Raw genomic sequence first — 16720 nt, 5'->3', positions numbered from 1 at the left:
ACTGTTTCCCATTGCCCCTCCAATATAGAATCGCAGATTATCCCTGACCACCGTGAGGGAGCAGCTGATGGGTGAGTCGGTGGAGCAACAGGTGCTATCGGTGGGACAGGACCCGTAGTAGGCACTAGCTGAGAACCCTGATCAGACCCCGTATCCCCTTTTTGCCACATACAGATTTCCAGATCATGTAATCACTCTGTTACTATTTTAACCTCACAATTCAGTTTTCCCAACCCCTCACCACATCGTCACTCTCTGATTCTGCAGGAGGTTGCTCCTTGCAGTGTCCATCAGGGGTGATGTCAGGTATAGCCCCTTTTTCCAGTTGCAATACTGCAGATGACTCAGTAGCAGTGTCATTTGAGAGATCAGGGGCTGCTGCCTCTACTGATGCTTTTACCGGACCTACCAAGGAATACACAGTGTGTGTGATACCCCGAACAGGCACGTCAAACTCCAAAGCCAAATTAGTTGTTGTATCGGCCAGTGCCTGTATTGTGGTGTTGCCCAATGGTTTGCAAATGTTGGTTGTGATATTCTATCCCAAATTGGAATTAGGCTCACTAATCGGAATTTAGTTTAATGGACACTGCGGCACCGCCATCTATGCCTATCGTCTGGAAAACAGATGAGGCAATATGGGTGGAGCAGTGGCCTTCGTCAAAGGAGCGTCTAGAAACTGCACAAAGGTTAGTACAGGAATAACTTCAAGTAGGTCATATTTGATCTTCCACTAGCCCTTGTAATACACCAATCGTTATTCCAAAGAACTGGTAAATGGTGTCTGTTGCACAACCTTCAGAAAATCAATGATCAAATGGAATTGATGGGCGCCTTAGAACCTGGTCATCCTTCACCTGCTATGTTGCTGCAAGGTTGGCATATACTGGTCATAGACCTTAAGGATTGTTTTTTCATGATTCCTGTTGCTGAACAAGACTGTAAGTGTTTTGCTTTCTCAGTGCCATTGGTTAAGAAAGCAGAACCAGCCTCTTGTTATGAATGTGTTGTACTGCCTCAAGGCATGAAGAATTTTCCTACTATGTGTCACCCATTCGTAGCCACAGCCTTGCAACCCATTCATAAAGCAAACCCTCATATGATCATTTATCACTACGTGGATGACATACTGTACTGTCAGGAACAGCCTTTTGATAATAGCTGGGAAGTACAATGAATCTCCCATCTCTCTCAATTTGGCCTTCCAGCGGCACCAGAGAAAGTGAAATGCGCCTTTCCTATGTTATATCTGGGTTGGAAATTATCAGATTCTATGATACACTCTCAGGCTGCAGAATTGAAAATTGACATTTCTACACTTCCCGACTTGCAAATTCTTTTAGGTAACTTACTACTTGCTACAGTCATCCTTTGGCATTTCTAACTCTCAATTAGAGCAGTTGTTACAGTTGTTAAGGGGAAAATGTGCTAATGATACAATTGTACGGACGCCTGAGGCTAAGCAGGCTCTAATTCAGATTACTGCCCAAATTCAGTCAGAAGTTAGTCATCTTCAATCCCTACTTCATGACATTTCTCTTGTTGTATGTGTCCAGGAGAGGCACACCTTTGCAGTCATCTGTCAGTGGAAAGAAAGGCACACTTCTCCTCAAAACAGGCCTACTAAACAATCCTCTACTTCCCTTTCTGTGTTTTGGTTTTTTTTTTTGCTAGAATGGCTGTTTTCCCCTGTTCAGCCTCGGTCGTCCTTATGACTCGTATCGATATAGTAGCTGAACTGATTTGTATGGGCAGAGACAGAGTTCTCTATATAGTGGGGCAAGTGACAATATTAGTTTACCCTTTACCTCACACTGGGCAGAGTGGGTATACCCCATAATTCCCTCTTCTTACAGTTGGCTTTAGAAGGGTATCCTGGCTGTCTGCATACAGAACACCCAGATCAGCAAGTAGCGCAGTGACTGAATTGGAATACCTCAGTATTCGAGACGACTGGTGAATGGTCACACAGTATATACTGACACTGGACGCCAGAGCCACAAAGCTGTCTGTGTATGGTGGAAGAATAGCTGGAAGCTATTGTGCTGGAAGCTATTGTGGCACAAATCAGTTTGTGCCAACGGAGCTGCAAGGCAGCTTACAAACTATGGAACTAAAAGTGATTTTATGGGCCTTTACTGCGTGGCTAAATGAAACCCTAAATGTTTTAACCGACTCCCTCTATGCGGCTGGTGTATGTCAAAGAATTGAGGATGCTCACATTAGGGACAACAGGAATGTGTGGCTCACCTCTATGTTTTACACCTTAAACATACATTACGGCAAAGAAAGGAACCATATTGTGTCATCCATATTCACAGCCACATAAACACACTTGGTTTAGGGGAGGGTAATGCTGTTGCTGATAAATTGGTTATGGTGACCCCTGTTAATCTGTTTGATGCTGCTCATAGCTCTCATGAGAGGACACAGAGCAGGCTTGAAAAGCACAAGTAATGAATAATTGGCTCGGAGGCTGATGTCAAGGCAGAAACTTTGGGTTCTTTGATCATAAGGCAGTTTATCAGCCCCTGGCCTGTTGTCCATGCAGGGACAAACCTAGCACAGGAGCTATCAGGGCTTATTTAAAGAGCCTTAAACTAGCTATGTCAGGGAAACGGGTCACCAGAGATGAGCCTAGGGGAATAATGGTTGAGTTGGGGTGAGGCAGATGACTCCGCTGAACTGCATCTACATCAATGCATACAGCATAGGCAAGCAGGAGGAGCTGGAAGCGATTGTGTGGCAGGATAACTATGACGTAGTTGCTATCACCGAAACATGGTGGGACCACTCTCATGACTGGAGTGCTATGATGTATGGCTACAAGCTCCTTGTCTACAAGGGGTAGACAAGGAAAATAGGGTGGTGGTGTGGCCCTTTACATTAAAAAGAGTATTTTGATGTTGAAGAGCTTGGGGTTGGGAATGATAAAGTTGAATGTCTATGGATAAGGATCAGAGGGAAGGCCTGTAGGGGCAACACCTTGATGGGGTTCTGTTATAGACCGCCTAATCAGCATGAAGAGAAGGACATGGCATTCTATGAGCAGCTTGCTGAAGTTGCACAATCACCAGCACTCATTCTCATAGGAGACTTCAACTTCCCTGATATATGTTGGAAATACAATACAGTGCAGAGCACAGAGGAAGCAGTCCAAGAGGTTTCTAGAGTGTGTGGAAGATAGCTTCCTTACACAGCTGGTACGAGAGCCTACCAGGGATGGTGCCCTGCTTGACCTGCTCTTAGCTAACAGAGAAGGACTGGTAGGTGATGCAAAGGTTGGAGACTGTCTAGGGCAGAGCGACCATGAAATTGTAGAGTTCTCTATTCTTGGAGATGTCAGAAGGGTGACTAGCAAAACTGCTATCTTGAGCTTCAAGAGGGCAGACTTTGATCTGTTCAGGAAGCTTCTTACAGGGGTCCCTTGGCAGTGACTCCTTAAGGGTAAAGGGGTCCAGGAAGCCTGGATGCTCCTCAAGATGGAAATCTTATAGGCACAAGAACAGGCTATTCCTGTTCTATGCCATAAGTCGAGCCATAGGGGAAGAAGACAAGTGTGGATAAACTGGGAACTATTGTTGAGACTCCAGAGGAAAAAGAGAGTCTACATCCTCTGGCAGAAGGGACAGGGTACTTGGGGAAATTACAAGGAGGTTGCTAAGGTATGCAGGAAGGAAGTTAGGAAGGCAAAAGCCCAACTTGAACTCAGATTGGCCACTGCAATAAAAGAGAATAAGATATCCTTTTACAAATATATCAACGGAAAGAAAAGAACCAAGGAGAAATTCCATCCTTTACTTAAAGCAACGGGGAATGCGACCACTGAGGATGAGAAGGCTGAGGTCCTCAATGCCTTCTTTGCATCTGCCTTTAATGGGCAGATCAGTTTTCTTCAGGGCATTTTATACCCTGATCTGGAAATCTGGGATGGTTTGCAGAATACACCCCTGGTGATTCAGTTGGACACAGTTAGAGAGCTCCTCCACCATCTGGACTGTCACAAGTCCATGGGACCAGACACCCTCCACCATCTATGAGTGCTCCTGCTTATCTGGAGAGATCCTGGAGGATTAGAGACTTGCCGGTGTGACTCCCATCTACAAGAAGGGCCATAAGGAGGATCTGGGGAACTGCAGGTCTGTCAACCTGACCTCAGTACCAGGGAAAATAATGGAGCAAATCATTTTGGGTGAGATTACACAGCACATGCGTGGCATCCAGGGGATCAGGCGCAGCCAATGGGTTCGTGAAAGGCAGGTCATGCTTGACCAACCTCATTTCCCTCTATGAGTGGGTGACCAGACTGGTAGATGAGGGAAAGGCTGTTGATGTAGTCTGGGTAGACTTCAGCAAAGCCTTTGGCACAATCTCTCACAGTATTCTCCTGGGGAAACTGGCTGCCTGTGGTCTGGAAAGGAATACACTTCTCTGGGTAAGGAACTGACTAGAGGGCCGTGCCCAATGGCACAAGTAGTTAATAGAGTTAAGTTCAGATGGCAACCCGTTACAAGTGGTGTCCCCCAGGGGTACCAGCTGGGACCCATCTTGTATAACATCTTTATTGGTGATTTAGATGAGGGAATTGAGTATACCCTCAGTAAATACGCCAATGACACCAAGATGGGAGGTAGTGTCGATCTGCCTCAGGGTAGGCCCTTCAGAGGGATCTGGATAGGCTGGATCACTGAGCCGAAGTTAATGGGATGAGGTTCAATAAGGCCCAGTGCCTGGTCCTGAACTTTGGCCACAATAACCCTATGCAGCGATATAGGCCTGGGGCTGAGTGGGGATGTCTGTGAAGAGGAAAGGGACCTGGAGGCGTTGGTTGATGCTCGGCTAAACATGAGCCGACAGTGTGCTCAGGTGGCCAAGAACTGGTGAGGCCACTCCTTGAGTACTGTGTTCAGTTTTGGGCCCCTCACTACAAGAAAGACATCAGGGCCCTGGAATGTGTCCAGAGGAGGGCAACAAATCTGGTGAGAGGTCTGGAACACAAGTCTTATGAGGAATGGCTAAGGGAGCTGGGATTACTCAGTCTGGAGAAGAGGAGGCTCAGGGGAGACCTCACTGCACTCTACAACTTCCTGAAGAAAGGCTGTGATGAGGAGAGGTTCAGCTTCTTCTCCCAGACAACAAATAGAACTTGAGGAAATGGCCACAAGTTGCACCAGGGGAGATTTAGATTAGACATGAGGAAAATCTTTTTCTCTCAGAGAGTGGTCGGGCACTGGAATGGCCTGCCCAGGGAGGTGGTGGAGTCACCATCCTTGGCAGTATTCAAGAGGTGTCTAGAAGAGGAGCTACAAGATAAGGTTTAGTAGCTTGTGGGTAGTAATGGTGGTAGGAGGATGGTTGGACTAGATGATCTTGTAGGCCCTTCCCAACCTTCTGATTCTATGAGTCTAAATGGACAGCTGAATTTGCAGATTTTATTACATTGTGTATGGGAACTGCTGAATCATGACCTGAACCTCTGATTGATCAGCTGAGGTGAGCAATGAGTCAGCCACGGGAGCACAGGTGAAGGCTATGGGGTCCCCCACGTGTTAAGGGAAATATTTCCCCATAATCGCATGGGATTTAGCAAAGGGATTTAGCAAAGACATACTAATAATGAAAGAAAGACAATTAGCTGCCCCCACAATGCCATGGCCAATATTAAATGCTTTAAATCATGCAAAAGTGAGGAATAATACTTTAGAAAATGAAAACCAACTTTTGAGAAACCACATTGAAATTTAGTGCAAGAACTTAGCATACTAACAGGGAAGAAAACAATTCTGCTTCTTCCAATAGGTCAAGTTTGTAACATTTCAAAAAACAATGATCAGATTCCTGAATCAACGGACTTCATTGATCAGGAAAATAAAATCTAAATTAGGTCTCAAATCTCCAATTTTGACAGATTCACTAGAAATCTTGCCTGTTATAACTCAGGAAACAAAAAAAAAGTACAGGACAGACCGGCAGGGGTGCTACCTGACCTGTGGCCCCCTGCCCAGACTCATTTTGCATGTAACAACCCAGCCATATGCAGCAACAGAATTGATGGATTTAGTACTGCAATTTTGGCAGAAGCCTAGAGAAAGTGTGCCAGCCTGGTTATTGAGACTGTGGGATTCTGGGGCAAAGTGTTTTGGTGAATGGCCCAGAAGTAGCCAAGTTGGCCACCATGACTGTCCATCCTGCTCTCAGGCAGTGGTTATATGCAGGTAATCAATGTCTTAATGAAAACCATTCTAAAATAGAATAGTTAATAGTGGCCTGCTGTATGGTAGGGCCAAATAAATCTGGTCTACATACAGGTATGTGGTCCTCCATGGGGGACCTTCAAAATTGTATCTGCAAACTAGGCACATGAGAAGTAATTTATGAAGACACATTTGATGGCCCTGACATGGTCAAATTCTCAGTAGGGATGAGAGACTTAATTCTACAGCAAGCTCCCTCTCATTTGTATGGTACTTCGGTCTCTATATTAAATCCCCTGGTGGCCTCAGAAGCTGTAGTCCAGCAGGCTACCCAGTTAGTGGCCAACCTAGGAGAAACAGAACACCTGTGGACCAGGCGCAACATAAGAAGAAGCCAAGGTCCTGCTGGTGACTAAAACCAAGATGCTGGCTACTCGAGCTCCTCAATTGGGACCCATAAGGGTCTCCCAAAAACAGATGTTTAATGATTTAATTCGGGCTGGAGTCCAATATGCTAAGATTGACCCCCAGCCCAACCATGTCCTTCTCCAGCTTTGGAGACAACTAAAGGACAATCAAAAATTTCAGAGCTACCCTAAGAAACCAAGGGTAAGGGTTATAGAGAGAATACCAATGACAACATGGAACCTAAAAGATTTCATAGTTCCTAATAAAAAAAAAAAAAAAAAAAAAAAAAAAAAGCCACCTCAGATGTCTCAGACCGCAATGCCTGAGCCATTGGAAGCAAAACAATTGGGCATAGCACAATTCATGGTGTGATGAGAGATGTTAGTCCCCCTAGGGCCTCCAAATGGGACTGGAGGCCCTATGTAGAATTGAAGTTTATTGGTCCCGAAAAAATATTCATAGAGTTATGGCATTAGTGGACACTGGAGCAGAAACATCAATTATCTACAGAGATCCAAACAAATTTGATGGAGACAGAGTGATGATTGGTGGTTTTGGGGGACAGACTGTTCCTATCACCCAAGCATGGTTAAAACTGGGGGTTGGCGTCTCCCACCTCAGGAGTATAAGGTGTCTATTGCCCCAGTTCAGGAATACATTCTGGGCATAGATATTCTATGGGGTCTTGCTCTCCAAACAACTGTGGGAGACTTCAGACTTTGACAGAGATGTATCAGTATCCAGGTAGTGAAGGCAATATTAAGAGGCCAAGCGAAACATGGGCCTATTTGCCTGCCGAAACCGTGCCAGATTACTAAAGTATGACAGTATAGAATCCTGGGTGGGCAAGATGAAATATCGAGAACAGTGCAGGAAATAGAAAAAGTGGGCATTATAAGACCTGCACACAGCCCATATAACTCCCTCATATGGCCAGTGCAAAAGTCTGATGGCACGTGGAGAATGACAGTGGATTACAGGGAATTAAATAAGGTCACACCACCTATTCATGCAGCCATACCCAATATTGCTTCCCTAATGGACACATCAAGTAGGGAGATAAAAACCTACTTGCAGTTAAAAAATCTTAATGAAGGGGGTGTTCAGAGCAGCCAATGGGCAGAACTGCAAGCCATGTGGATGGTTATAACCAAGGAACCTGGTGATGATTCTGAATATCTGTACAGATAGTTGGGCTGTGTAACAGGGGCTCACTATATGGATTACACAGTGGGCCACCCAGGAATAGACTATCCATGCCCGACCAATCTGAGGCAAGGATATACGGTTAGACTTATGGAATACAGTCAGACACAGGACTATGTGTCTACCATGTTTCTGGTCATCAGCCCCTACAGTCACCAGGAAACGATGAAGCTGACATGCTGGCCCGAATTCAATGGATTGAGAATTCACCATCTGAGAACATTGCCCTCTGGTTACATCAGAAGCTATGGCATGCAGGGCAGAAGACAGTGTGGGCAGCTGCTAAAGCATGGGGACTGCCCATACAGCTACCGGACATCATCCAGGCATGCTGGGATTGCACGGTTGCTCTAAGATGAGATCGAGTTCGTTGCCTGAAACAACAGCCCATCTTGCTAGAGGACACAACCCTCTCCAGCAGGTTGATTACACTGAGCCCATTCCTCAGTCTGAGGGAGTGAGATACGCCCTGACCTGTGTCGACACTGCCAGTGGGCTACTGCAGGCCTATCCAGTACCAAAAGCAAATCAGGCATATACCATCAAGGCACTCAATAAACTGATGTCTGCCTACGGGATGCCTCAAGTCATCCAGAGCAACCAAGGGACTCATTTTCCTGGTGCAACTAAAGCCATACAGTGCTGGGCAGAAGAAAATAACACTGAATGGTGATTCTACCTGCCATATAATCCAACGGGGGCAGGCCTCATTGAATGTTATAACGGTATTCTTAAGGCTGCCCTGAAGACAGACTCCCAGTCCCTGCAGGGATGCATTAAAAGACTGTATGAAACCTTGCAGGACCTGAATGAAAGACCCTGAGATGGCAGACCCAGTGCCCTGAGAATGTTGCAGACAACATGGGTCTTAGGATCCAAATTACAGGCACTGATCATCAGGTAAGACCCCAGCTTTGTAATGGAAATAATATTCTGCTCCCTGACCCTGAGAATTTAGATCCAGGTACCCGTAAAGACCTTGGAAGGTGAAGGTAGGACCCAAGTGGTGTGGCCTACTTGCACCTTGGGGGATATTATTGGAGGCTGAAGGCTCAGTATTACATAGGTACATAGGTCTACTGATATTGTGGTCAACACTCCGATCTTCATCGCTAAAGGGACCTCCATCATGTCCCTATGGCAGATCAGGACACCCCTTCTGATGCCTGATATAATTATGCAGCCTCAGACATCCATCCAGAAGGTGTGGTATAGGCAGCCAGGACATGCCCCAGAACAAGCTGAAGTGTTGACCCAAGATAGAAATACGGCCTGTATCTTGCCCTGGAGACCAGACCTTCTCCTTCTGGTACCTCTGAAACATCTGTATTACTCCCTGTGAGTCTTTGAGCCTTCAGGATCACTGGAAGTAACAAAATGCCAACAGAGCGTTCCAGTGCTACTGTCACGTGCAACACCCAGTGGTGGTCTGGAATATAGGACGGACCTGCACCTCATGACTGCATGCCTCCAGTAACATCACTGAGCACTGGCCCATAAAAGATTATGAATGTTCACCAATCATCACTCATCTTGAATCTTACCAACATGCATCAAGATGGAAACTGTGTAAGTGTTGCAATATAACGGATCTCTGTATTAGGAAAAGCTTAGCCTTTAGTCAACCTGATCATCGGTTCACGGTGTGAAGGGGTGGAGTGCATGGGAACTGCTGAATTACAGCCTGAACCTCTGATTAATCACCTGAGGCAAGCCATGAGTCAGACACAGGAGCACAGGTGAAGGCAATTCACCTTTGCTGCCAGAAGGGTTGGACCCTGGCTCCACCTCTCCTAGACCCATTTAAAAGCTGACTACCAGTGGGAAAGAATCTCTTTTGGAGATCCCTCCTCAGAGTTTTATAGTGAGCCCAGGACACAGGTAAGCATTCTGTCTATTATTTTTGTTATTATAACCAGCTTAGCCAAACTCTTTGATTTATTTCATATTTATAACATCTTTATATTCATTGATTATACACACTGTGACAAGAACTACCGATTCCATATTGTAGTTGAAATTAACATGTTCAGTCACTGTTCATGCTGTTATGTCACGGCTGAATTATCAGATCTTTTTAATTACTTTGTGACAAGAACTACTGGTTCAATATTGTAATTGAAGTAGGTGAATGTGTGAATCACTGTTCATGCTGAAGGGGTGGAGTGTAGGGGAACTGTTACATCATGACACATACTGATGATTGAATATCTGCTGAAGGGGGTGGCTAGCCTGGAGGAAAGATCAGTTGCATGCAGTTTACTTGCCCTTTCCCTGTAACTGTAAGGGGTGGATCCAGGGTCCTGGGCTTATTTAAGGGTTAGCCTCTGAAGGAAGAATGTCTTTTGACAAATGTCACTTCCTGAGAAGGAGAGTCTTCAGCCAGAGAATCTCATCACCAGTTGAATTGGTCAACTTCTTTGTATAAATTATTATTGGTTTCCCAATGATACTTTGGTATCATGAAGAACTTCTAGAATCAGTTTTGCTGCTTCCTAGGACCACTACTACCACTATTAACTAGTAATAGCTAGTAACTAGGATGACTAGGAACACTACTAATGTCCTCCCTAAGTTGGGCCACAAAGAGAATTGACTTCCCTGTGAGTAAACCTGACAGCACAATGAGCCCTCTGTTCCTCTCAGAAGGGAGTCTCTTATGACAACTACCCTGCTTTTATTCTTGGCAAAGGCAGTCTTAAGACACTGATGTATAAAACCCTCTGGAAGGACACTCTTCAGCATCCTCATTTACCTGTTTTTTACAAATATTCATTGAGATACTTAAGCAATTCCTTTTAAAAGGACATTCATGGTTATCTTCCCTTCTTACCCATGCTGTTTCTGGTCTTTGTAGAAGTGCGCTTCAAAATCTCATGTACCTATGAAAAAGAATAATAGTGATATAACTGGAAAATTGTCTTTTAAAATTATCTACCTCACAGAGGAGGCAATAGAATGAAACTTCAGGAATTAGTAACTTCTGTTGCAGTTACTAGTTAAAACTTAACAGCGATATAACAATTCATACTATTTGAATTTCTGACAGTAATGTAGAGGCTGTGTTTTGCTGTGTCACAGTCTTACAAAACCATTAGAAGTGTAAGGAGTTCAGGTATAATGAGCATTTTAAACTACAGAAAAATCACAAAATAATCCAACTTTAAGGGAAAAAAAAAAATCAGATTTGGAGGTATAACATTAAGCTACATATTGAAGTAATCAGGATATATACTGTCATACACTGTATCTATGAAGCCAAAGTGTATATGGAAAACATAGTATGCTGGAGAGGAGTTGCATAGCATCCATAAAGAGAAATCCTGCCTTGATATCCCTCTGGAGACTAAACAGAACATCAGGAACACGATAAAAGGTTTCTCATCAAAGACTACCAGAGCAAGTAAATTACTATAGGACTGTAGAGGAGACACTTTCATGGAAGAGGATCTGACTAAACAGCAGGAAGTAAGACTTAATGACAACTTTTAACAATAGTCTCGAGTCAGCAGTACATCCTTCCACAGTATCTACTCTCACCAAGCTATATGGACTACTGTGTAGCTTCAGCAGAGCATTTCTCACATATATATGCTTACAGTCATATTACACTTCACTGCTTAGTGCTTTATAGGAAAAGAGAAATGAATAAAATGATGGTATTTCAAAGTAGTCAACACTATTAAATCTCATTCCGTGCAAGAAGTTACTTTTGCTTACTTACTATTCGACTGCGCGTAGCATTGTCAAAAAATGTGTCTTTATCTCTGATGTTATACCTGAAAAATGTTAAGAGAAAAAAAATCAGGTATGTTTTCAGAAGTGAATGAAACAATATACAAGATTTTGATTTAGAATGAACTCACAAACCACAGCAAGTAAGATAAAGAAATGTTTTAAGGAAATGAAGATGAAACTGCACGATATACTGTGCCCCATCATTCAGAATTCTACTGGGACTGCAGTAACAGTGGGCACAAAAGGTACATAAATATTAACTAAAGTAAAATGCCTTTCTTTTAAGGAGAATGTTTGTTGTTTAGACAAACTGACATTTCAGTCTTTATAAAATAGTCTCAACCCTATGCAATTGTGACATTCTAACTTGCCTAATCTATATATATGCTTATTATTCTTCTGCAGTCAATGTTTCACTTGCTTTAAAAATAACACTTCCACTGGAATCATTATTTGTTAAATTAGCCTTCCCAATTTATTCCCCTAATTCACTTTCGGTGTATTTCACATTAGTAAAAGTTTTCAAAGAGGACACAATAAATGATATGTTTTATTTTTCACTTAATTTGTTTTTTCACACATAAACCCAAGGAAAAACATGAGCAAAAAAAAAAAAAAAGGGGGGGGGGGGTGGTGGTGAGATATATAACATCCAGATATATTATTCTGAGTGAAAGAGAAAGTGACAAGAATTTCTTATCTTCATATTGCTAGCCAAACTTTAATTATGTAGTCACTCTGGATCAAAATAAACTCCTATTTATTTCCATGGAAGCTACAATAAATTAAAAAAGCACAAAGACACTATTTGATAGAATTAATTCTTAAATTCAAAATGCTATTTTTCAACATAGTCACTGCCATTAACTATGTATTTTTGCCAGCAATGAACAAGAGCCTGCATGCAGCACTTGTAAAAATCTATTTGGCTGCCCTGAACACGTTTTCTGTTTCATGTTGCTGCTGCCTCTGCTGAAACACACTACTCATCATCTCACTGTGCTGACATATACTGTTTCATCTCCATAAATGTTCAGCAAGTGTCAATGGATTTAATTTTTTCCACAGGGAGGAATTCATTTTCACACTTCTGTTTCATACACACCTACACAACAGACAGTATTTTGTCAGACTGCACTGTCTGTCTTATGGCAACAAAATTTAATGGAATATTGTTGGGAAATTTCAACCTTTACTTCCATACCACTAATATCTGCTTCTGATTCTGTGGGCCAACATAATAATAATAGGAGGTATTACTCTTGGAAGAGGTCTCATACTACAATAAATCTTGCAAGAGGAAATATATTTCCAAATTTCTATATCTCATTTCTATTTATATCTAATATATCTATTTCTTGTCTCAAAACAAGCAGTAATATTACTATCCTGTTAACCACAAATTTGTTGCTATGTTTCTACAGTTCATTATAAGAACATAGTTAATTTATTTTTGCACTGCTTTAAGTGCCTTACTTAGCAGAAAGAAGAACATTGACAAAATTCTTTTCAACTTTGATTTCTCTTAATCCTCTGAAACTGATGTCAGTGTTAATGCGCATTTTCATAGAAATCCCAGAAATGGTGCAATCTTAACAAATTTCTGCTTTTTGGTTGAAAATCTCTTATGTCATTTGTCCTAGTTTTATTCATTGCTCTTTACAGTTTAAGGTACTCACAAATACATTTTTTCTCTGGAAAATGGATAAGACAGGCTTTTCATCCTGGTATCTTCTTGTGGCACTTGGGGTTGCAGAGGTTCAGACAACTTGCACCATATTTCACTTAACTTTTTGATTATTCCCTCTTCTTTTTTGATTTCGTACATCTGAGTAAGTAAAATGTCTCATATGAACATGACTTCCAAAAAAAACCCACTAGAATGAAAAACCCACCATATATAATAACTCACATATATAATTCTATATTTAAAATAAGCACCTTAATATAAATTCTAATGTAAGAGCAAGCACCTGAATCTGCTAAGGTTTCAGTTCCAGGGACACAAACTTCTTGCAGAAGAAAACTGATAGCACAAGAAAAACCCTTACTAACTCTTCTCAGCTAGGAGCTGCGAGGGTATGATAGAAAGATAGAGCAATGATTTTGACTTTGTAACTGCAACTGGAAATAGAGGGGGACAAAGCAAGAAAGAATTTTAATCACTGTCAATGATACTACCAAGAATAAATGTTATTTTTGGATAATAATTGCTAGTTTTGTCTAATGGCTGTATAATAAACAAATATTAAGATGTTATAATTACAAAATACACAAGAGAGTTTAGCAAAGCAGATTATGATAACAAAAAGAAAACAGATAGAAAGCTCACCCCTATCCTGGGCTCACTTGCAAAACTCCAGCAGAGCAGATCTCAGAAGAGATCCCTCCCCACTGGTAGCTAGCTCTTCAATAGGTCTAGGAGGGGTGGAGCCAGGCAGCACAGGTGAGTTGCCTTCACCTGTTCTTCTCTGGCTGACTCATTGCTTGCCTCAGGTGATCAATCAGAGGTTCAGGCTGTGACTCAGTAGTTCTCATACATAGCACCCACATACACCTACCATTGAAAGTGAGGATGCCTGGCTTGTGGCTTTATGGCAATTCCTTAATTAAGCATCTTAAGTCTCCATAATGTTTAGATCATCTGATCCCCTACCTTCAGCACATTCTCAAGTTTTTTCAAGGACTGCGGTTAGGTTCCTTGGAAACTTAGACATTCTTTAACTTACAGTATTTTGGGGAATTTATGTTCTTGTTTGAAGTTGTTACGCATCTAATAATATTTGGTGCATCTAATTTGCTCCAGTGTGGTGAATTCTCATTCATCAAAAGTAACAGTTGTAACAGTTCAGTCCTGTACAGAAGTTACACATGTAGCTGAATTTTCTCAGACAGCACCAGAATGTCATTTGTCCTGAAAGATGTTTTAAAATTGAATGTTTCAAAGTAGTTCTTTGCAACCAACTTATTATGTTTAAAGATGAATACTTTCCACTGAAAATCCTTTATTTATGATTTTACTTGTTGTTTGGATAAACAAAAATAACATCACAGAAAAAAAATTCTGTGCTTTTAAAATAAAAGAAAGAAATGCATTTTCCTTTTGTTGTTAATGGCTGATTTTTTTGTTTTTTCATTTTTTATTGCTAAATCTTTGAAATACAAGGTTTCAGTTTTTCAAAGCAGGTCTTTTCCCGCTGACTGTCATCTCCTGACTGTCTTTGCAAAAATTTTAAGACAGTAACAGAATTTTCATGCCATGCTTGCTCTATTTAGCTGGTAATATTCAATTTCTGCAACTGAGAAAAAAAAACAAGTATAAAAGCAGAAAGGACAACTTACAGTAGCTGTCCAAAGCCTATTCATTTTCAGAGGCTGACTATAAGTAAACTGTTGAGGGAGACTGTGTTTAATCTTACTCTTACAATAAAGAATATGCAAGACTAGCTTGGCCAAATCCCTGACAGTGACAGACAGTAGTACTCTAAGGTGTGGGCATCTTTTACTGGGTGAGAACAACTGTTAAGTAAAAACCAAAACACTACAGACATGCCTTCACTATCATAACATACTGCATCTCACCTTTGAAGAAAGTTCCTTGACAAAATTCTGAATAGCTACTACCTTCTAAACTGCAAATCCCTCCTCAAAACTCTCCTCTGTTGTCACTCTACAGAACATGGTCTACCAGCGAGCTGCCTCTGGGGCCTTTGAAATCCGCTCAGAAATTCCCATCTTAAATTCAACTCTGAAAACTAAATCATCCCAAAATAGTAAAATGAAAGAATAAGTATTACATGTCATTTGGAGTGATTTAGAATAGTGTACCTCTAAGAGCTTCAAAACATTTGTGTTTCTGATCATTCTTCCTCCAGACATAAAACTAGTTTTTATAAAATGGAAGATATTTACCTTTTTAGTGGGCATTTTTATTTTAAGGAGTTCCGCTTCTCGGCTAAGTACTTGCCAAGTTGCATGAATGCGAACAAAGTTCAGTCCTTGGCTCTTATTCTGAAATATGTAATAAAAATAACAAATTTCAATATTATCGAACAGAATACAGTAATCGGGTTTCAAGATGGCCTATCTAACTAAATCTTGCAACAAAGAGCAATCATAGTGAATAACCAACTTCCATTGCAACAAGGATTAAATGTGACTTTCTCTTTAAAAGCCAAACCATCTAATGCGTGGGTGTCCAACCATTTGGCTTGCTAGGTCCACCATGAAAGAAGAGGAACTGTCTTTGACCACAGGTAAAATATATAACATAGTTAATGTATATAAGTAAAAATGTTTATTGTGTATATTTTAATTAAAACATTAAAAAGTGAGCAACACATAGAACTACTGAGACATCTGACATTTTTGTGAAACTAATGCATCAGTATTGTTGCAGTGTAAGTGACTGCAATTCTTATTGCTCATCAGAGATTTTTGATGAAATTTTTTTCTTCCTGTACATCCTTGAAAATAGTTGTTCACAAATGTATATACTGAAAAAAGTTGTAATGATGAAATGAGTAAGGTGTGACTGTGAAGCGAGGGATTTTTTTCTCTGTTGACATAGGTATCTGGTAAAGTATGATAGAAGTATAATAGGGAGACAAAATAAAATTTTTTGAGTTGAATATCTAATTGCAACTCTATACATTCACTTTGAAAATTTACAGGCAATATATGTCAACTGAGAGAGGAGTTGCAAATATACAGAAAAATTATTATTTTGGCAATCTTGAAACCTGTTGTCAAAACCATTCATCAAAACAGAAAGCGAGACATTTTTTTTGCTGTTCACAAGACTGTGTTTAATCAATATATCAAAATACATAAAAACTATTTGTCATAACTTGAGTTAACAGTGCACATTCTGTGTCCTGGTTTCTCTCCAGTCACTGCCAGTTGCACACCAATGGTTTGGTTGTTGCTGAGGGACAGGTGCATGCTCAGAACATACTCAGGACATGCCAGGCTTCTTGGTAGGGAAGAGGCACTGCCGTGACAGGGGGTTGGCTGCAGTACAAGGTGTCCCATGGGCTGCAGGTTGGGCATGTCTGATCTTTGGCTCTAAAAGCCAAATCTTCTAGTGCTCTGAAAGACATAGAACTGCCTGCCTACTCTGCAACTGTATGTGCACCACAAAGATGCAAGGTTTTGGGAATCATCTGGATTTG

The 16720-nt window shown here is 41.5% G+C and overlaps 1 protein-coding gene across 2 annotated transcripts in view; it reads right to left on the bottom strand.

Moving 5' to 3' along the window:
- The window catches only part of ANO2 (anoctamin 2), a 175356-nt gene that overhangs the window by 128746 nt on the left and 29890 nt on the right, over window positions 1-16720 (bottom strand). For both annotated transcript variants that reach the window (XM_052690528.1, XM_052690529.1), the window contains 4 exons: window positions 15459-15557; window positions 13226-13374; window positions 11533-11587; window positions 10642-10690 (listed from right to left, as the gene is read on the bottom strand). In XM_052690528.1, coding sequence (XP_052546488.1) covers window positions 10642-10690; window positions 11533-11587; window positions 13226-13374; window positions 15459-15557 — 352 coding nt within the window. The remainder of the gene's footprint in view (window positions 1-10641; window positions 10691-11532; window positions 11588-13225; window positions 13375-15458; window positions 15558-16720) is intronic.

This window comes from Tympanuchus pallidicinctus, unplaced genomic scaffold (assembly GCF_026119805.1).
Source record: "Tympanuchus pallidicinctus isolate F22 unplaced genomic scaffold, pur_lepc_1.0 scaffold27, whole genome shotgun sequence".
NCBI lineage: Eukaryota > Metazoa > Chordata > Aves > Galliformes > Phasianidae > Tympanuchus > Tympanuchus pallidicinctus.
Note: the sequence above shows the minus strand (reverse complement) of the source record. Positions and strands in the feature narration are given on the sequence as shown.